General features: G+C 36.6%; 1 protein-coding gene across 1 annotated transcript in view; it reads left to right on the top strand.

The window, feature by feature from the left end:
- Positions 1–402: 402 nt before the first annotated feature.
- Positions 403–23,274, top strand: part of ImpL2 (Ecdysone-inducible gene L2) — a 115,673-nt gene continuing 92,801 nt past the window's right edge. The window contains exon 1 of the mRNA XM_073983418.1: positions 403–712. Coding sequence (XP_073839519.1) covers positions 704–712 — 9 coding nt within the window. The 5' untranslated portion in view covers positions 403–703. The remainder of the gene's footprint in view (positions 713–23,274) is intronic.

The raw sequence follows: 23,274 nt of genomic DNA, 5'->3' as shown, positions 1-23,274 counted from the left end.
GTAATTTTTTAATTATGACCGATTACCTGAAGGAAGAGAAACAACTGAAGTCTATGGTCTAAAGAATAATCTAAAAAAGTTTCCAAACCATACTTGGGTCCTTTTTAAATATCAGTATCAAATTTTTCAAGCGTCATAATTCCACCTCCCAAACCTAATTTATAGTTTTGACATTTTTCTTAATTGTTTTAATTAAGACAAGATGTTTGTAGCAGAATTCCTTAAAGAAGGATATCATGTAACCAGCCAACCACCCCCATATATGATTATTTATTTTTATTGACACAACAATTAATAAAACGGTTTTTTTCTTGTTATCTATAGCTTTTTTGTTCAATCATATCAAGTTGACAACACAGCTGGAGTTGTGTTTGTAATAAACACTGAGCTATCTATCGCTACAGTTGTTGCTCCGCATATATAAAAGACAGCTTTCTGTCTGTTCTGTCACATTTCGTGTCCCGGTTTCGAGGGTATCTCATCATCATCATCAACATCACATATCTGCGGATATTTCAGTGTCCAAAAAGTGAACAATTGTTTACAAATAAAAGCATAAACATAAAAAGTTGACGCGAAAAAATACGAATAACCAATTTTAAGATCACGCCAAATTTATACTAAACTAAAAAACTGTGCATATTTTGTGTTATATAAACCATAAAAAACAAATCTTAAAAACATTCCAGTAAAAAATAATACAATGGCCCAGGTATGAATTTATAAATTTATTTCAAACATTTTTAAAAATTGAACGGTTTTCCTAATTTGTATAAAAAAAATCGCTTACATGTTCAAAACATTAAAATATTCTATGATCCCCAAAGTATGCAACAGGTTGTTGGTGTTTATGATATGTTGTATTTTTTACAGCATTAGCCGTGAAGTGTGTTTACATACCTGAGCAACATTGTTGTCTAAACGAGAATCAATTTTATCGTAAACATTTTTTATTGTGATACAGTGGAATGCCGATAACTCTTACACCGACACGGAAAAAATCGTAACATATACATTGAAAACATTTGTAATTCTTAAAAACATTACGAATTGTCGGGATTTAAAAGTATTTGTTGTATTATCCATTCCCATATGTGTTGTCCATTTTGTTGCCATTCAATTGTAATAACAACGCAAACCGAGGCAGTGTAAATCGAGGTATTATAATACTTTTATATTTGCAAAATCCAATGGATTTAAAATATCAATTCCATTACATATACATGCATACACCAAATAAAACCTCGTCATAAATCTATTGGATTTTAGTAGATGTATACGCAATGAAATATACATACATTTGAAATCCAGTGGATTTCGTAAATCTAAACGTTCTTTTAGTCAAAGCCGTTTTGTTTAAAATAACCTACTACACCAAGGTTTTAATACTTTTTACTAGCGTTTATTTTCATATACGATCAAGCAAATGTAGATACCTGCGTAAATGTCGTCTTATGAAGCAGATGTGCTGTTTTATTTTAAAACAAAAATTCAACATTTTAGTGAATTTAACAAGCACTGGCAGTATTTTTGAAGTGATCTGGTGAAAATATTCACATTTTAATATACAAAATATTACAATTTTCATTCAAAATGGCAAAAAAAATAATTTGTATCGTTAATTAAACCACTGTGATGGGAGGGTATTATAAATTTATTCTGTCTCAAAAGTTAGTTGTACATATAAATAATGAACTGAAATCAACCTTATATTGTATGAAAATAATTATCTCCAACCGTATGTCCGTTTTTATACCCTCAGCATTTATGCTGACGAGGGTGTATACACGGGTGCATACGGGAAAAATGTGCCTCATCGAAATAATGGTTTTAGACCCCAAGTATGTTTGCCCGAAATCCGTTTCAGACAATTTGGAGTTGATTTAGCCATCTCCGTCCGTCTATCTGTCTGGCTGGCAGCAGCGCACCATAACTCTCGAATGGATTAACCGATTCGGTCCAAAATTTGGCTTTCGTAGTATTTGTCCAATCTTAGTTTAGGTTCGAAGATGAGTACCTCTTCCACAAAAGTTCGAAAATGTTCGGACAATTTGTGCGCATGATAACTGTTGAAGAGAGTAATCAATTTGGTCCATACTTTGCGCGTCGTAAAATTTCTAGAAGACTTAGATCAGGTTAGATATGGACTCAATCGGTCCACTCCTTCGGGTACCTCTCACACAAAATATCAGTTTAGGACCTGCTCTCGAATCGCTTTGAATTTTGTTTTAACAACTTTTATTCACTGCCCTCCATACGACGCACAGTGGTCGAAATCATTGATCTAGCGGCGCGAAATTAATAACTTGGAAACGAATGGAGATATCTTTCTGAAATTTTTCACAAACTCAGTCTGTGTCCGTGGGTAATAATGTACTAAATATGAACAACATCGGCTAATATATTGGTATAGCCCCCATATAACGGTACCTCCTGGTATTCGGTATTATGAGGATTTAGGCCACCCTTTTCTTCCAAATTAGTTGTAATTTGGGACATAGGGTTCCTAGTGATCACTAAACCGTTCCACCAAAAATTGTGGACATAGGTCCACGTTTGGGTATAGGCTCCTTTTAAGGTACCTCCAGATTTTCAGTATTTTGGGGGTTTAAAGCTACATTTTCCGGCCAAATTAGGTGTAATTTGGTATTTGGGGTTCCCAGTGGACACAAACATTCTCCACTAAAAATTGTGGACATATGTCTACGTTTTGATATTGTCCCCATATAACGGTACCTCCCAATATTCGGTATTGTTAGGATTTTGTCTACATTTTCAGACCAAATAAGCATAGGATGTTCTCGTTGGTTATACATCTTCTCCACCAAAAATTGTGAACATGGGTCTACAATTTGACATAGCCCCCATATAACTGTACCGACAGATCTTGGGTATTTTGAGGATTTAAGCTATTTTTCAAGACCATTTATCAGCAATATTTGCTGCTAAATTGTGGTTATTCGGAATCTAGGAAGTCCAAATTAATTAGTAAAACAAAAATTGGACTGGACCTTAGAGGACCTTTATAGTTATGCTCCATTCAACAAAAGTATATTGCACTAAAAACATAAAAAATAATAATTTCTGAAAATTTATTGCTATATAACTATGTAACTTCAGGCCCCAAACATTTTTTTAAATTTAACTTACACCCTCCTCTATTAATAAAAAATAAACTTTGTTTAGTTTTATTACGAATTTGTTTAACAATTAAACAAATATGAAATCAGGTTTTTAGCAACAGTTTTGTTAAAATCTGATGCATCAAATGTCTTGCACTTGACAGTGAATAACTGTGTAAATATTTACAACAACAAAAGTAAAAACAAAATTTTAGTCACCAGAGTGTCTGTAATCGATACATTGAAAAACATTTCGCAATTTTATACTTTGATATTTTGACTTTCGCGCCGCTAGATCAATGGTTTCGACCAGTGTGCGACGGTACAATTTTCATCAGGGGCACGACTATACTTCCTGAGAAAATAGCCTGAAATATTTAAAAAAAAAAAACCTCTATGACACCGTGTGTAGTAGTCGGAGTGCATGATAACTCTCGAACGGATCTCCGATTCGGTCCAAAATTTGGGCTTCGTAATATTTTGTCCAAACTTAGTTTAAGTTCGAAGATAAGCCATATCGGTCCACTCATTCAGGTACGTCCCCCATAAAAGTTCAAAAATGTTCGAGAAATTGTGCGCACGATAACTCTTGAAGGGAATTTTCGATTTGGTCCATACTTTACACATCCTAATATATCTACCAGATATATGCCAGGTTCGAATATATTTGTCCACTTTTTCGGGTACCTCCCACACACAAAATTTCGCATAAGTGCTCTTTAAGACCTGCTCTTGAATCACTTTGGTTTTTGTTTAAGCAACTTGCATTCACTGCCTCAATAACGACGGTGAGGCAAGTCCATTGTTCTTGAGAAAACAGCCCGAAAGGTGTAAAAACCCCTTAGGTAGTGGCTGGAGGGCATGATAACTATCGAACTGATCAACCGATTTGGTTCAAAAATTGGCCATCGTCACATTTTGTCCAAACTTTGTTTCAGTTCGATGATCGGCAATACCGGTATTGCACAACTTCCGGCACTTCCCTCCTATATTTAAAATATGTCACTAAAATGATATCTCTTGACCGGGGCAACCAATTTGGTCCAAACTTTGGATCTCCTAATATTTTGTCCAAATTTGGTTAAACTCCCCCACAAATGTTCAACATTTGTGTCTAAGTACAGTTTAGGGTCTGTTCGAATATCCTTTGGAAATGTATACCGATGCTTGGTCCAAAAGTTATACGATGACCCACCCACTGATGGTCAAATATTAGAGCTATTGCCCTAGGCGGTAATCTACCTCAATTGTAATAAATTGCAATTTCTATTTTATTTAATCGATTTCAGATGAGTTTTCATTTGACGTATACACAAAGGAATTGACAGATGAAATCGAGTGGATTTCGTAAATGTAAACATAGTCTAAGTCCGTAATCACACGTACACATTTTTCGGAAAAATAAAATGTATTTGTTTACATTTTTTTTAAATTAAAGCAGTCGTTTATTCTCCTTTACATTTCTGTGAACTACTTTTGTATAATTTCAAGAAATTCATTGAAATTTCCACCATTTGCATCTCCAAATTAATGGCGATGACAACTTAACGATAATATCGATAGCAATCGATATTTTAAAACATTATATCGAAAATATCTAATGTTGGGAATATCGATGGTTTGCCAGCTCTATTGACACCTCCTTTAAAACGAAGTTTGTTCAACATGTTGCTATTATCTTTATTGTCTTATTATATGTTGCATACTTTTAGTTACATAAAAAATGTAAAAGTTTAACAGAAACATACATCAATCCCAACATATGAGAATCATAGATTAATGAGTTTATAGACAGAGTAATTGTAATGGGTTTTGTTTTTTGTAGGGGTCGCCCTTACACACAATATGCTCTGTGTTCACTCAATTGCATTTTGTTTTAAGGTAAATTGCAAGATTTTGTTGATTTTTTTTATTTGAGGATGTAGATCCGCCCAATATTACCCACATATTGTCTTTTACCATCATAAATAGTATAAAAATGCATAGTTATTGTCATTTTAAAAATTGAGTATCTCGTAAACTTACCCAATTCTCATTGAGTAAGAGAATTTGACTGAGAAGATTTCTTCGTCTACACATAAATTAGTCATAGACTAATGAAGGTGTAGACGAAGAATTGTTCTCAGCATGTTAGTTAGTATGCTCTGTAATAGTTAGATGGCGTTAGTAGTATTTTTTTTAACATTTAGCTACTACACGACATATTTGAGTGAAGACCATAGCATATCGAGAACATATTGAGTGGAAGGGCAACATCTATAAAAAATAAACACATTAAAATAGATAGAGATATCTATAGATTATTTTGTCTATGGAGCTACTACACGACATATTTGAGTGACAACTTCAGGTTATCATGAGCATATTGAATGGATGGGCGCCATCTACAACAAACAAGCACACTACAATTTTCTCTGTCTATACGATTAATTAGTCTATGGAATTAGTCTATGAATTACACATGTAGGTTATGTTACGTTTAACAGACTTTTTCTTTTTCATTTTCTGTAGTGGGGTTCTGTAACTCATTTTTGCTGTTATCGATAATTGTCGGTAAAATTAAAATGCTTATAATTTCGATACTTAACGACATTTTTTGGTAAGTTAACGATGAATGAAAAGTAGTCGCTAGCCTCTACCGACACAAACAGTGATGCCAACTTTTCTTTATGTTTTTAGTCATAATTTTGCGATTTAATTTTACCAATTTTTGTCGGTAACAGCAAAAATGAGTTACAGAATCCCACTACTGATAGTTAAAGTGTCAAATATTCTTTTTTTTCCTGAGGTTTCATTTTATACTTCCGAATTCTTTTGGAATTGAATAACGTAATTTAATTGTAAAATAAAAATGAAAGCAACAATTTCTCCCCCAATTAAAAAACAACATTCTTAAGAAATGTCATTGGAGTAAAAAGAAAAACAACATAAAAATGCAATTTTATTCAACTGGCAAGCATTCTGATGTTGTTGATTTTGCATATTCTTACAAAAACAAAAAGGAAGAAAACATCTTTATTTGTTAGCTGTACATTAGATGGGGTGCAACATACAGTTGTAGTAGACCAAATGATCTACACATAGAAACGTACAAAGTTCTCATATACCAGACCAGTATTTCGTTTTGTAGAGGATAATTTCTGCTTTTGTTTGGCGTATCATTTACATTTATTTATTATATGAAACTAACTCGGTGGTGGTCAAAATATTTTGTGCATTAGTCTCTCTGAGCGAGCCATTCCTTTGCTAAACCACGGCAGATGAAAAAAATTAGAACATATGTTGTTGTTGTTGTAACCACGTTAACGTATATGGGTGACCTTGTCTGGACTAACCCCATGTTTATGTATTTCGAAACGAAAATGTGTGCGCATGAAACACACCCAAACTTTAGTTTTGGAAATATTATTTCCTTTGCTGTTGCTTCAAAACAAAAAACAAATTTGAAAAACACACTCAAACTTGGTTTTTTTACGCATTCATTTTCTTATCGACATACATAAACAGACCCTAAATATATACATAAACAGGCCCTAAATATTTTGACAAGTTCATTTAAAATGCACAATAAATCAACAATCGTCAGTCTGGAAAATTGAAATTTGGTCAAGATTAAACGTCTTTTTCACCTAATTAACAAATTTCTTTTTTATTTAACACTTTAGTACCCCAGCTAAAATTTAAACACCTGTGAAAAGATACTTTTCGAGACCAATAGAAACATAACGATAAAAATATAACAAAAAATATAGGTCACAGAATTCTATGGCTTATTTTCTACATATTTATTTATTTGAATATAATCAATCCAGTTGGTTGTGCTAAATTGTGTGACGTTATTTTGCAAATTCAATATTATTTGGAATATTTTTGTTTTCTTTTCGTTCGAAAAACAACAACATCCCAGTCTAATATTCCAATGTTTATTTTATTTCTTCATACCCCAACAATGAATGATCTGCTTGTTGACGCACTTAATTAAAAAAAGGGGGCTCGTATGTTTTTTATATGTACTGAAAAACAACAATAAAACTACTACAATAACAACAAGAAAAATAATTTGTCATTGATTCAGAGATAGTATCAGTCAGTCTACTACGTTGTTATGATGAGTCTGACTGAGGGTGTTTTTAATTATGACAGAAGACGAAGAAAACAGTATGGCCTACACGAGGTTGTTATTATTGCAAATAAATTTTTTATGGGAGGGAGGGAGAATGGGTGATATTGATTTTTTATACTTTTCAAAGAATTCTGAAATCGCACCCTGTTTCAGGGCAATCATGAATAAAAATTCCTTGCGGAATTTGTTCTCTTTCTTCAATTTCATAATTTTTTATTTCCATATTTATGCCCCAAAAAGGGAATATTTTTGCCCATTCGGCGAGAATATTCCATAATTAAGTGATGTAAATATATACTCACCTCTGACATTTGTGTCGCTGCTTCCCCAGTGAAAGTGGTAAGTATTTTCGTTCAAAAGCTCTTGCGACACCTTGCCTGGTGGGCAAGTGAAAAATATTACAATTTGCAAAGATTGGACCAATATGACAAAAAAAATTATATTACATTATTATAATTAGAGTCACCCACAATACTGCCTTCGGTGAAATTAATCAAAAAAATTAAATTTTTGATCCAAAAACTTATATATAAGAGGGATCTTTGTTTCCATAGTAATTTTTATTGTTGTGGCTAAAAAATAAATCCTAACAAAAAATGTGAAAATCGAATCAGATTACGCAATAGCTATATAGGGCCCAAAATACCTAAAATCCGCCTATCGGAGCTATACCAAAATTTTGGTTTCAACAAGTGCAACGTGTTTTTCTCGTCAGCTGGTGGTTTATGTTCGGGTGTGAATGATGTATTCTGTGTTCGACTGTAGATGATCGGGAAGACGATGTATTCGGTGTTCGGCTGCAGATGATCGGGAAGTCTATGAATTCAGTGTTCGGCTGCAGATGATCGTGAAGACGATGTATTCGGGGTTCGGCTGCAGATGATCGGGAAGACGATGAATTTGGGGTTCGGCTACAGATGATCGGGAAGACGATGAATTCGGCGTTCGGCTGCAGATGATCGGGAAGACGATGAATTCGGTGTTAGGCTGCAGATGATCGGGAAGACGATGTATTCAGTGTTCGGCTACAGATTGTCGAGAAGATGATGAATTCGGCGATCGGTTGCAGATGATCGGAAAGAAGATGTATTCGGTGTTCGGCTGCTGATGATCGGGAAGACGATGAATTTGGTGTTCGTCTGCAGATGATCGGGAAGACGATGAATTTGGTGTTCGGCTGCAGATGATCGGGAAGACGATGTATTCGGTGTTCGGCTACAAATTGTCGGGAAGACGATGAATTCGGTGTTCGGCTGCAGATGATCGGGAAGAAGATGTATTCGGTGTTCGTCTGCAGATGATCGGGAAGAAGATATGTTCGGCTGTTGATGTACGGGAACACGATGGGTTCGGCGTTCGGCTGTTGATGTACGGAAACACGACGTCGTTCGGATATTGACGCGATAAATTCGTCGCTCGGGTGTTAGTCTAGGACTACGGTCTAGTTTCTACAGCGTACTACTATTACTCAAACAGTGGAACAGATGACCAGAAGGCCCTGTAGAACTGAAAACCCCGAAGGTCCAGTGCCGAATGGAAGAGATGACTCGGAAGCCCTGTAGAACTGAAAAACCCGAAGGTCCAGTGCCGAATGGAACAGATGACCCGAAGGACCTGTAGAACTGAAAAACCCGAAGGTCCAGTGCCGAATGGAACAGATGACCCGTAGGTCATGTAGAACTGAAAAACTCTAAGGTCCAGTGCAATTTATTAGCCACCACAATTTAATGGGTAGCTTCCCAAAAGTATTCCCTAACACCAAGAACAGTCTTTAGTTCCAAACCGTGTAGCTAACTCCCTGCAGAAGCAAGCCCCTCATCAGCAACGAACTCTGAAATATATGAGTGACTCGAGGCATGAAGTGAATGCGAATTATTCGCCCTAAGCACTGACTACGATGGTTACAAAAATACACTGGAGTTAAATTTACCAGTGTTTGGCCTGTTATACCACTAGTGTCAGGTAGAGACAATGTCAGGTAGAGACAGTGTTGTCAAAGCGCTGTTTACCCATGACTGTAAGGGGCTTCTTGGTAGTAGTTGTTGTGTTATGTACGTGATCATATTGTCACGACCTTTTCCTATGGGATATTTAAGTCTAAACCCCTCTTCGATTCAGGCCATCGAAAATTGGACTCTACGGACAGACAGTCTAAGACGTAGACACGGTCAACATTTGAAAGACATTTCCCATACCGTTGGAATTATCTGAGTTTTTTTCTTTAAATAGTTGGGAACCTCTAGTTGGATCACCCTTTACATGGCTAGGTAAGGTAGGGTAATGTAGTCGGTTTTACAAGCCCTCCGTCGTCATGTCATGATATGACATGCAGGATAAATTAAGATGATATGTGCAAGAAGTGTTGGGTAATCTTGGCATCGATTTTTTTCATTTCGTTCACCAAAATGAACTAAATTGTTCATTTTGTTCCTAGGCTCATTTTCGTTCACTATTACATTTCAGACTATCATTTACTTGTGAAGGGGACTATAGACGACCTACAAGGAGTCTTAAACGAGCCAAAGTGAGACTTTATAGTCAAGCTAAGGGGAGCCTTTATAGACGAGTTAAAAGAAGTTTTTATAGACTAAGAACAGGGAATCTTTAGCTTTCTTCCAGAACTAAAAAGTTTTTACAATTTTTACGACTTTTACACATTTTACCCGAAAAACCGTTCCCGTACACAAAAAAGTTGTAAAATGTTCACTTCTCTTTAAACAAAAATGACGCTCTCTTTAAAAACTTTTTAATCGACAAATTTGAGCGTGTAAAAAATGGTAGCATGGTTGCCGGCGTCTGTTTGGCTGGTACGTTGACTTTGACATTTGTTCCAGCTTTTTTGACGTTTTTTCCATTTTTTTGCGTTCACGAACTATTTGAAAAAAAAAACTTGTGTGTGAGAACAAATTTTTACAGTTCTCTCTTTTACAAGTTTTACTATTGAAAAGTACTGGAACGAAGGTTTTATAGACGAGGAAAGCAAGATAGTTTATAGACAAACTGAATGGAATCTTTATAGACGATCTTAAAATGTGTTGGAGGAACTATATTCACTCGTTCAAGCTAATAAACTAGAAAAACTATATAAACGAGAGGAGCTAATTGAACGAAATAATATAAATTTACAACATTAAATAATGCGTTGGTATGGTTTCGTTTATTCCTTTTATAGAATCCTTACTAGTTCGATCGTGAACGATACAATTCTATATATATGGTCAGTAATTAAAATTATCGATAACAATACCAAGACTTTCAATACCAAAGATGACAGACAGTTTATCGTGCAATCTTTTTAAATATTCTGCGAAAAGGTCATTTCTTGTGTAAAGGTGGGTAAAAATATCGTACTATACGCAAAACAACATACATATGATATTTTCTTGCATAGATAACGTCGACATAATGGGTCGAAAATATCGAAAAAACACATTTGAAAATATTGAACAGGAGTAGTAGCTCAGGCAGTAAACGGCTATAAAATCTAGTGATACTGTGCTCACTTTGCACACAGAAGGTCATGAGTTCCATTCGCCGACAAGCCAACATCACATATTTTGGCAGTGAATAATGCCTTCAGCAGCATGTTGACCATATTTTCTAAATATCTCACACCTTTCTCACTAGGCGATAAAAAGTAGCTCCCACATAACCAATGAACGCAAACAAACCTAACGATTCGCGTACAATTCACACAAAGTCACAATCTTTTCACTTTTTCTGAATCGTTTCGTTCTCAAAACAAAACCACAAACTTTTCAACTGAAGAAGAACAAAATTGTACAATTTCTGAAATTTGAATCGTTTGCAAACGTTTGCTGTGCGCAATGAACAATGGTTCAATAAGGCACACACACATTTGATTGTTTAACAACCCAATAAGCTAACATCACATACTTGGAACATACTGCTGTGGATCTTTCAATCACCCAACAAACGTTTGTAAACGTTTGCAAGGTGTATTGTACAGTTTCGTTTTCTACAAGTTGTTTTTAAGTTGAGAACCTTTAATTTTTCGTTTTGTTTGCACTCACGAATGTAAACATAACGAAACTAAACAACGAGTTCGGTCAACTTGCGTTATGTTTCGTTTTGTTTTGTTCCTATGGAAAATGCGAAACGATTGTAAACGTTTTATAAAGTTTATTTCCGTACACTGCCCATGACTGAGATAAAAATAAAATCGTTGTGCAATCTTATCCCTTCAGAGATTTTCGTGAAAAAACGTCAATTTTTTTATCCACAATAGGCGGAAGATTTTGTTTGAACATCGAAGATAACATCGCATATCAATGATCATAAATTACACGCCCCGAGGCCTTTTAATTGAAAGGCCTTGAAAATTTCAACTCTGTCATATTTTATTTACGGCATTTAATTATATTCTGCGATGCTGTTTGTTCGGTTTGTGCCTCTATGTTTGCGTGTATATGGTGTGTGTGTGAACGCGTTCTTCTCAAAGTTGTATTGATGATTTTGGGGGCTCGTCTGACGTTGTTGTTTTCATGGGGCTTGTTGATTCTCTCGTTTCTATCAACGAGCCCACGTTGGCCGTCGCATATACTGTCGACGCAGAAAATATCATTGAAACAATTCATTGTACCCGTAACTCAAGACGTGACAGGCAGATAGCGATGGCATACAATGTATGTATGAGGAGGGACTTTTATACATACATATATACATACATATGTATGTAAATTGGTTGAATGCATAAATCAGAATGAAATACAAACATACACACGTATATGTTCATAAAAAACACGAACTATTAACTTATAGACACAAGTGTTCACGCCTGAACATTTTGAAATTGATTGCGGCGTTGGTGATCTTTGATCGAATATATTCGAAAAATAATCATAGAATACACGCAGAAAATGCGAAACATATTTTAAACCGATTAAATTAAAAAGATTTTTAAACAAAATGGCATTTTACATCTTTTAGGGAATAGTTGCAAAATATATTTACATATGTCGGAACGCTTAATACCCACCTCTATACCCTGGTGTTGATGCAATTCTCTCCTGGTTTTAGCCTATGTGAATGTTTATGGACTAGGAGGGAAAGTTTTAGGAAACATTTTTGTTTAAAAATGTTATGCAAAAACAAAAATTTAACTGTTTTCTTTTTTTCTTTTTTTATTTAATTTATGATTTTGTATATGACGCCCAGAAAGAAACTGTTAGCTCAACTTAAAAAAGTTCCCAAGGAGTTGTTTAATTTAAGTGTATTTATTTGCTAGCTGTAATTTTCTAGAATTTGCAATATGCCGTATCAATTCAATGCAAAATACTTTTGTACATTTTTTTTATTATGCATGTCCTCATTTGAGGTCAATTACATTAACAAGTTGATAAAACTAGAAACAGAAATGTAGATACAAATTGTTGGGGTAATATGAACAAATTAAATTAATAATTCATTTGGATAAGCACAGAAACATAAACATGGGCGTTTTACCGTTTAGCGTCTTTTCGATATTAACAGATTTCTTGCAAGATAGTTAATACCGTAGAGATCGAAGTCGATGTTGTTGACATCAGCGAGTATACAGCGAGAATTCAAATTCTTGACAACGCACTGATACTGATAGTGTCGAAGGACGTTTCAGGCAAGGAGAAAGCCGTTCGTGTGATCTCATCAACATCCTTGTGGAAAAAGTTATACGGAAAATTTTTTCGAAAGATCTACGGGCCAAAATGCATTGATGGTGAATATGGACGTCGCACAGTGGTTAATTACGATTACTAATTTCTATATGGGATTCGATAGTAAACATATTGAAACTAAGGAAACCAATACATTGAGTCAAAATATAAGTGTAGGCGTAACGTGCTCCTAAAAACAACAACTTTTTCCAAATTTTGGAAAATAAATTATAGCTTTTTCACACAAATGGACATATTTTTTTAATATATGAGTTTTTATAAGAGTTATAAAAGTTTTATGAAAACCCAAGGAGTATGTTTTGGAAAAGTAATTATTTTATATTTGGGGGGAAAAAAATGTATGATTTGTTTCTTGGGGTTTGACCTTTTATAAATAGTTAGAACATATGAAAAACTCGAAAACACTCATATTTTGATGCAAAATATGAAAAAACGCAATTTTTTTAATTTGACCTTGAATACGAGTATATCTTTTAAATATCTCCAACCCATACTGGTCCCAACCTGCGACAAAAATCGAAAAGTCGATATCAGCAAATCTCTGCGACAATTCAGCAAATTTTCTCTAAACATATTATATTTTAATATTCCAGCACGGTTTTTGTAATTTATAACGGTAATTATCAAAACAAAACAGAAGAAGTTGACATTTACGTATGATCTCTTAAAAACTTTAATAACATCAGTAAGGTTGTGACTTCTTACAAGGCAAGTAACTCAAAATTGAAAGGATAAAATTATTTTTTTCAAATTGAAAGTTTTAGTACAAGGGTTTCTAATTACTTTTACATAAAAATGTATACACATTATTCCCATAAAATGGGCTGGAAATCACATTTTTATAATACTTTTTTTGTGGATTTTTTTCCAAGTCGCCACTCTCCAAATTTTTTGAAGAATGTTCGAAATAGTGTAAATTTTACAAAAAAAATTGCATTTCCGTGTGTGACATTAAAAATACTGACGATGCCTCTGGTCGTTTCAGTGAATATGCCGTATTACTGTATTCTCAGTTTCTTCTTTGTTTTGCGTTTTAATTGTTTGTTTTGGTTTTTTTCTTTAAAGATTTAGAAATTTTTGTTTTGGGATGTACTTATGAGTGTATTTTTTGCATTTGTATATTTTTGATATATGTATGATGCTACATATAATATGAAATACAAGTAAAATTGTAAGGTTCGGTCGCAATTTTATTATGAAATATTCTGAGGAATAATTTGTTTCCTTTCCCGCCCACGATACCGTTTTTTGACCAGTAAGAACTCCAAATAGCAAATTACAACCAATTCGAACCGAAAATGTAGATAAAAACCTCAAAATAACTGAAATAGGGACGTATCGTAATATGAGGGCTATACCGAAACCTGGACCTAAGACCACAATTTTTGGCGCAGAAGGTGTCTGATCATTGAGAACCCCAAATGGCAAATTACAACCAATTCGGGCCGAAAATGTTGATAAAATCTTCAAAATACCAGAAATCGGGAGGTATCGTAATATGAGAGCTATACCGAAACCTGGACCTAAGACCACAATTTTTTGCGCAGAAGCTTCTTGATCATTGAGAACTTCAAATGGCAAATTACAACCAATTCGGGCTGAAAATGTTGATAAAATCTACAAAATACCTGAAGTCGGGAGATACCATAATATTAGGGCTATACCGAAACCTGGACCTAAGACCACAATTTTTAGCTCAGAAAATTTCTGACCATTGGGAACCCCAAATACCAAAGTACAGCCAATTAGGGCCGAAAATGTAGATAAAAGCTTCAAAATACCTGAAATCAGGTGATACCGCTATATGGGGGCTATAGGAAAAACTGGACCCATATTGATGATTTTTTGGGTAAAGTATTTTTGACTTATTTTTAGCATATACTAAACAAATCAGATTGATCTGACGATTATAAATATTTTTGTGGCACCTTCCCATACAAGTGGGACCACTGTGCAACCGTTCAAAAGTTACAGAGTTTTGACCAGGAAAAAACGATTCTGAACCACTGTGCGTCATAGACCTATACTTAAGTATACCAAAATGAATGCCTCGACGAGCTGAACCGACCTGGCTATGTGCGTCCGTTCGTCTCACTGTGGTCCAAACTGAAATTTAGCGGCGCAAAAGTCCGAAAAGTAACCTTAAGTTAGTTATATGATAATGGACCCAGAAATAATAAACAATTTTGTATTTTATTGTTGTTGACCGTTATAGCGGTACTGAACCGAATTTTTATACCCTCCACCATAATATGGAGGGTATAATTAAATTTGTTAATCCGTTTGTAACACATCGAAATATTCATCGGAAACGCTATACAGTATGTTTATTTAAGTCGTTATAACATTGTTCGACTGTCCGTCCGCCCGTCTGTTGAAATTAAGATACAGCTCGCATTTTTTAAGATAGAGCTTTGTAATTTGGTGTAGAAGTTTCAATTACTCCTAGGATGTTTGGCATTGTAAATGGGCTACCACCGATTTTGGGTATTTTGAGGGTTTTATCTTCATTATCACACCGAAATGGCAGAAATTTTGTACTTAGTATTCATTTTGGGTACAAACGTTTCCATATGAAATTTGTAGGTATAGGTCCACGCCTTGTAATATCGCCGGTATTAAAAGATGGGGATTAGGTGAATGAGGTTCAAGTATCTCGCGAAGCCAAAGCACGCTGGGTCTCCGGCCTTATAGCTCGACGGAATGGGGGGAGTTCGTTGCCTCAAAGATACTTGTGTCAGCTGACGACAGTACAAATTGATAATAGTTGCGTGCTATATAAGGAAGGAGGAGATAATCGGACGGATATATAGAGGAAAATGAAAATCAGAAATGCTCCAAATCGTTAGGTTTTAAAGATGGTGCTGCACCTAACTAGCCCTCCCGCCATTATTACCTCGTTAAAGATTCCGTTAATTAATTATTGGTAATACCCAAACAGCAAGCTGACCATTTTACCATCACATTTTCAAACAGACAAGAGAAGGTTTTACATTGAACTCATTTTGAGCAAATTTATTGGTGAATGAACCATACCATACAATTCCCGGATTTCAATGAAATATCTTTGTTTAAATTCATTATAATTTTGAAGCCATATAATTCATTATTTAAATAGGTAGTATAAATATGTGTAAGATATGTATATCCTTAATATGTTTTATATAATGATAAAAATTTAAGTAATCCTAAAAATTTAAATAATTTAATAATTTATCTATGCTAGCATGCAAAAAGTAAAATATCAACGAACTGCAATGATACAAAGGACCCCACTGTACGTGATTTGATAAACTTAGTATCTGCAATAACAAACGACATGTATCTAGAAGTCAAGTGTATGTTTCGATAGTTAACGTTACTTTGACTGGTAAAGAAGTTAAATGTTAATCTCCTAAAATATCACACAGCATCAGCTGTTGTTCTCAACCAACAATTGTAGCTTTTCAAAATTGTTTGTATAATAAGAGATCTTAATATGTAAATTTACTCACATTAGCTCTGCTCGTCGCTGCCGTCGAAAGATCTTCCGATGCGTTGACTGCTGTTACACTTCAGTTGGTGTCGTTTCTCTGACACTGCTATTTGTTATGTAGTTGGCAAATAAGAGAGATTCACAGGAACCTTTGTACGTATGTTCGTTTAAATGTTAACCTAATTATTCATAGGGCAAACTCTGTTAGATATAACAGCAAATGATCAGTGAAGTAATGGAATCAATACACAGCGGTAAACTGCCTCCAAATAAAATAGAAAGAGGGAGGAGGAGAACTAGGAATGCTAAGCTACACTTTTGTGGCTCTTATTTGATTATGTTTGTCTGTACTATTGTGTATTGATTTCACTATTTCACTGAAACTGTACCACCAACTATTAACAAACCAGAAAGTTCAACTTATATTAATGATTTAAGGTTTTTTGATGATTATGATGTTCAAGCTTTATGAATTCTAAGTGGCAGCGTATTCTTATTCACATAAGGGACAATTACCCCTCTAATTTACACTTGATATGCCGAGATTCCAAACATGCGTTGATTATTCAAATATATTGGATAGCAATTTGTGCTCAGTATAATTTGTTTCCACAGCTCCTTATTACCATACACAAGCCTCTGTGAACTCCAGGTTCGCTGGTTTTGCACCCACAATACCTCAGGAAATATTAGAATGATTTTGCTCGATAAAACTTCTGACACTATGCCTGTTTAAAATGCACAAAATGATGGTGGAAAGGCGATTTTGGTATTATGATATTAATCACGTAACAATTTTCTTCACTTTATAATTATTTCCTTTCGCAAATTCGTGATTTGTATGTCATAATTGTCGCTTGCACACCAAAAACGCACGTATCACAAGGTAACCAAACCGAACTGAGGTTCTGGTGCTGATGTTGCTGTGGGGTTTCTAATTCCAAATTGTTCCTCTAGAAAATTTGTTGGAGGCTGGTGTGCTCAATTAAATTGAGTAATTAATCTAAATAAGAGTGGGTTATTAAAAATTGATGAGGGAACTACAAATGATCATATTACCCGTCTAAAAGTGAGAAAAATGGTAATGCGTTCAAATGGTTTGATGGATCTTATATTTCACGAATTTATCAGAATTTTTAATCAACGATTAACATTTACCTATGGAAATTGAACACTATTTAATAGCGAATTAGGTCACCAAATACTTATTTAAAAAACTCACTTGCATTTGTATGTTTAATAAAACTTGAGTATGTCGTAATTTTATTTATTAAAGTTGCTTTAAAGGTTATTAAGTTGAATTTGGAATGAGTAACCTTTTTGATTCAAACTAAACACTGAGGTTGCAGGTGACAAAATGGCCGAGTTTCTAGGAAATTTATGCAAAGAACCCTTGTTAATGGTAATATCTAGCACAACACTTCCAGACCTAAAAACGGATAAGTTTGCTCATGAGCAAAGAAGCGGTAATAAAGGAGGTTTAGGCGAGATAGCAAAAGAACATTGCGACCAATAGATGTCACTGAGATCAAATAAAACGGATATAAACAACAGTAACAATTATTGTACGCCAATCGCAAGAATGCAAAAATTTCGTTTGTCGTGTCTAGAAAATTAAATTATTATTAGAAAAAAGGTAATGCGGTGACACGCTACAACTCCCCCACCAGAAGATCAGCCTTTGGGGTGAGAAACGAATCCCAAAGCTGATTCCAACATAACCATCATTGCCTGATATCCTTGGCGTGGTATGTGCCAACCAGGTTACCCTCAAGTCCTCGAGCTCGTAATACGAGTTGCCGATCTTTTTACGAACCCGAGACTTTAAAAAAGTTGGAGCTAACTTCGAATTATACCCCTGCTCGAAGTTGCTCTGCTTGAAGTTTCTGCGGTAAACCTCCTGGCCCACAGAATAAGATACATCCCGAGACCGCAAGTTGTAATTTCTCTCATTTCGTTCGAATTGTTTCTTCATGCACTCGGCAGCCTTTTTCCCTACGATCTGTAAAGAATCGTCTCTACTGAATCGTACAGATCTATCCTCCAGCATTTCAAGTTCCTTTAGCAAGGAATATGTAGATGCATTGGTGATCATGTTTTGACCAAATGCTAGGTAGTAGGGAGATGTACCAATGGATGAATGCGTTGCAGACCGAAGTGCACAACCAATTGCGCTAAGCGATTCATCCCAATTTCGCTGGTCCGGTTTGACGTAAGACTTGATTGCCGACAGAATGGAACGATTCACTCTCTCCGAGGCATTGGCCTGGGGAGAGTGAACAGCTGTATATAGATGGGAGATATTGAATCGTTTTAGTAAGTTATTAAACTCTTTAGATCGGAATTGCGATCCGTTGTCCGAAACAATAGTTTCGGGTACTCCGAACGTATGGAATATTTCGCTCTCAAGGTATTTAACAATTATATCTGCGGAGAATTTTTTAACGGGTTTAATAAATGGAAACTTACTAAAATGGTCAACGATAATGAATATGCCGATATTCCCCGAACGCGAGCGGGGATATGGGCCCAAAAAGTCCGCATAGATTCTTTGTAGAAACCTTTTGGTTTCCGTCATTTGTCCCATAGGAGGCCTTTGAACACGATTCGGATGTTTTGTGCTTTTGCACACTTCGCAATCGTTTACATATTTTTTAACATCAGCAACTAGACTCGGCCAAAAATAATATTTCCGAATTCGTTGCATGGTTTTATTTATGCCACCATGAGCAGCGGTCGGAACGTCATGGGCTTTTTTAAGGAGATCTGGGACCAGTTCCTGTGGAATCCACAGCTTCCAAACAAGGTCATCATGCAGTTGCTCCCCTGTGGCATGTTCCGTTCTTCTGTACAAGAAACCGTCCATAATCTTAAGGTCAGGCATGCTTTCTAAGTTTTTTCCTATCTTTTCAAGGAGTTCTAGATATTCAGGGGAACGAAAACTGGGAGAATCCAAATCTATGAAAAATCCTGAATCAGATTCGAAGTTAGTCAGAGTTCCTAAGTGCAACGATGATGTGCGTACGCGAAAGAGTATCTGGGACTATGTTCATAGAGCCACGCCTGTGTTGAATATCGAACTTGTAGGCTTGAAGTTTTAAAGCCCACCGAGCTAGCCGAGTACTCAGATCTGTCTGGGACATCAGCCACTTTAACGACGCATGATCCGTAATTACAGTGAACTGTTGTCCCTCGACATATGCTCTGAACTTTTTGATGCTTAGCATTGCTGCTAAGCATTCTTGTTCGGTCACTGAATAGTTGCGTTGGGCTTTGTTCAGTTTCTTCGACATAAATGCGATAGGAACTTCTTCACCCTCCGCATCCTTTTGGACCAATACACTTCCTATTCCTGTTTTACTGACATCGCAATGTATATAAAACGGTTGCGAAAAATCAGGGCTATGTAAAACAGGGGCCATACTCAGTCTGGACTTTAAAACTTCAAATGACTTTTGGGTCTCATCGGACCATAAAAATTTACGTTTAGCTTGAAGCAAATCAGTTAAAGGCGTGGCTATAGTCGCATAGTCTTTGATAAACTTACGGTACCACCCAGTCATACCTAAAAATCTCTGCACCTGTTTCACAGAACGAGGAACCGGAAATTCGGTGATGGCAGAGACCTTATCAGGGTCTGTTCTAATAACACCTTTCCCCACTACGTGTCCTAGGTACTTTACCTCTGGAACGCAAAAATGACTTTTTTCGATGTTTATGGTCAAGCCCGAGTCACTGATCCTCCTAGCAACACACCCTAGAACCTCAAGATGTCGAACAAATGTATCCGAAATAATCAAAAGGTCATCAAGGTACACGAACACTTCTGCCCTGAGCGCGGGGGGTATCACCTTGTCCATTAACCTTGACATGGTTTGGGGGGCATTACATAGCCCAAATGGCATAACTGTAAAATGATAAAGGGGGCGCCCAGGAACAGAAAATGCAGTCTTCTCCCTTGATGCCTTGTCAAGAGGGATCTGCCAGAAGGCGTCCTTGAGGTCTAGGGTGGTTATAAATTCTGCTTTGGGGAGTCGGCTAAGGATGCCTTCAATATGGGGCATTGGATATGCATCGCCAAGAGTGACGGAGTTCAGTTTGCGGCTGTCCAAGCATAAACGGTTTTTGCCCGGTTTACGGTGAAGTACCACAGGCGAATGTGGTGACTCCTCAATCACTCCGAGTGCCAGCATTCTATCCAGCTCCTCATAAATGAGCTTTTCTATGGCTGGAGATACAGGGAAATGTCTCTGTTTTATAGGACTGGCGGTTCCTGTATATATGGAATGACACAACATATTGGTCTTCCCAAGTCCTCTCTGAGCAAAAGACGGAAACAGAGAAATAGTTTGGGACAATTGTTGCCTTTGGGCTGGGGTCAAAGGTAACTGATTGTCTATTACAGACAAATAGGGTTGAATCCCCGAGCTTGGACATGGACTTAATCCAGGAGGAAGTAAATCAAAAATGTGCCAAAAATCAATACCTAAAAATAGGTCACGGTCCAAATCTGGTACAATAAATATAGTTATGGGTTTTTCCATATCTCTAAAAACGATGTTGGTCTCCACGAATCCCTCTACCGAATGTTTGTTCCCATCAGCTGTGCGTACAGCGGAACTATATTTTTTATAAGAAGATCCCGAGGCTAGATACTGCTTGGCAGCATCTGCTCCAATACAACTGATTGAGGCCCCGGTATCTAACAGCCCCAAGAACTTCTTCCCGAAAAGACAAACTTGAGCATATGGTCTGACGTCATTAACTGAGGATAAAATAGAGGAAATTAGTTTCTTTTTAATAGAGTGAATTCTATGCCAGTACATTTTTATGCGACGAGAAGATCTCGTGGGTTTTCGTGGCTCGTTAAAAATCCTACTCCTGGCTAGTTCGTACTCCTTGAGACGCACATGAAGTGGTTTGAACGGATAGATTTTATGGTCATTGATTGAATGGTTAGTTTGAAGGGTACATGAAGGTCTAGGTAAAATAGTTACTTTCGCATTATTCAATTCGGTGCACCTTTCTGTGCACCCAACTGCCGGTTTTTTTGCTGGCATCTAGAGCAGTTTGGTTTGTAGGTATTAGATGCACCACAACCATAACAAAACACTGTTCTTTCGGCCAAGCAGTCTTGGTACCGATGACCAGGTTTGTTACAGTTCCAGCACATAATACTCACAGCTGAAACTTCGTCGCTTAACCTATCGATGGTTTCCGAGGATGAATCCTCCTCTACGTTTACCTCGGCGATTCGCTTAGTGAAAGGGACTGATTTAGAATAAGACACTCCATGCCTCCGACGGAGGTCTTGCATAAAAAACTCCCGTTTCCGGCAGGTGTTTCTAAGCTGCTGAATGGATGTGATATCAATATTCAAAATATCGTGTTGAATCTCTGGTAGAAGATTCCTACGTAGGATCTCAACAAGAGTTTTGTCGGAAATGGGCTCACTCAACCTATCGGTTAAGTCCACTATGGAGTCATAGAAGGTATCGAAGGACTCGTTCACCTTCTGCTTCCTATCTCGTATCAACTCTCGGATATCAACATCAGTACGTGAATCCTTGAATTGCAAACGGAGGGCCTGGCAAAGACCTGACCAGGTGATGGCTGGCACCGATCGATGGTAACGCCAATACCAATCATTGGCTTTACCGTCGAATAAGGCGCTGACATTACCACAAAGGATGTCAAAATTTGCCTGCAGGGTCTGAGAAGTCAGGGCCTCTACTCTGTAGATAAAATTCTCTACTGATAACCCACTATTCCCACCATTGAATTTTATCTTCCAATTGGAGATAATCTGTAGAACCTTATCAGGGCGTGAGCAAGGGTCCGAGGACGAAGAGGCTCTGGAATTCTGGGGGTGTGAGGATGCGGTAGATTGGTTCTGGTCATTATTGGAATTGCGCCTATCATCGTAAAGATTATTTGACTGAATATCAAGCATGTCCCTTAGGGTCTGTTCTTCAACATCAGACAGAGTGGGCATCTGACTTATTGGTGTACGTTGCATTGGCGGTGGCAGAGTATTAGGCCGAGAAGTAGCATTGTTGCCAATACCTAATCTCGACATATTAGCTTCCACACTAGCTTGAACCGTGCGAGAAATCTCATCACTCATAGTAGCCATCATCTGTGCTTGATGAGCAGAGAACAGAGATGTTATCAACTCCTTAACCTGTACATTTGTATCCACATTGGCAGTATTGACATTGTGGGAGGAAGCTCCCGAAGCGGATGATCCGTTATCCACATTCCTTGAATCCTGACTGCCAGTTTTCTGTGTCGCCCCTTTCTTTTGGGCCCTTGTCGTCATGCCACCACCACTGTGACTTGCAGGTCCTAAACTAATCCGGGTGTTGCATACCGGACAGAAAGGCCTTGTCTTCATGGCAGTCGAAAGACAGGATTTGTGGAACAAATGACCACACTCTGCTTGAAACAATTGTGATTTGGAAAGTATAGGATTCGAACAGGCATTACAAACATTGGATTCACTAGAATCACCACCCACAGTAGTGCCCTCAGGATTGCTGTCGAATACTAATGCCATAGCTAATGTGTTCCCAAAACTTGCAATGTAATTACAACAATTCCAATGTGTGGGAATAAATTCAAAAAATCTTAAATGTTATATGTAAAAGAGAAGTTTTATGGATCCAAGCTTCACACTTTGAAGTCCAAGACCGCAAGAATATGTTTATATATTCCAACAACAAGGCAGGTATATGTCTGTTTGAAAATGGTTATGATAAAATATGGCAGCTGTGTAAATTTTGAGCCATGTTCCGATTTCCTGAAAGTATAGAGTATTAAAGAGTTGGTCGTTCTGGAAAGAAAACCTATAAAGCTTTCAATTCTTACAGATTCGAC

The sequence above is a fragment of the Musca autumnalis genome, unplaced genomic scaffold, assembly GCF_047663935.1.
Source record: "Musca autumnalis isolate F117 unplaced genomic scaffold, ASM4766393v1 scaffold_4, whole genome shotgun sequence".
NCBI classification, from domain to species: domain Eukaryota; kingdom Metazoa; phylum Arthropoda; class Insecta; order Diptera; family Muscidae; genus Musca; species Musca autumnalis.
This window is presented reverse-complemented; position numbering and strand designations above follow the sequence as displayed.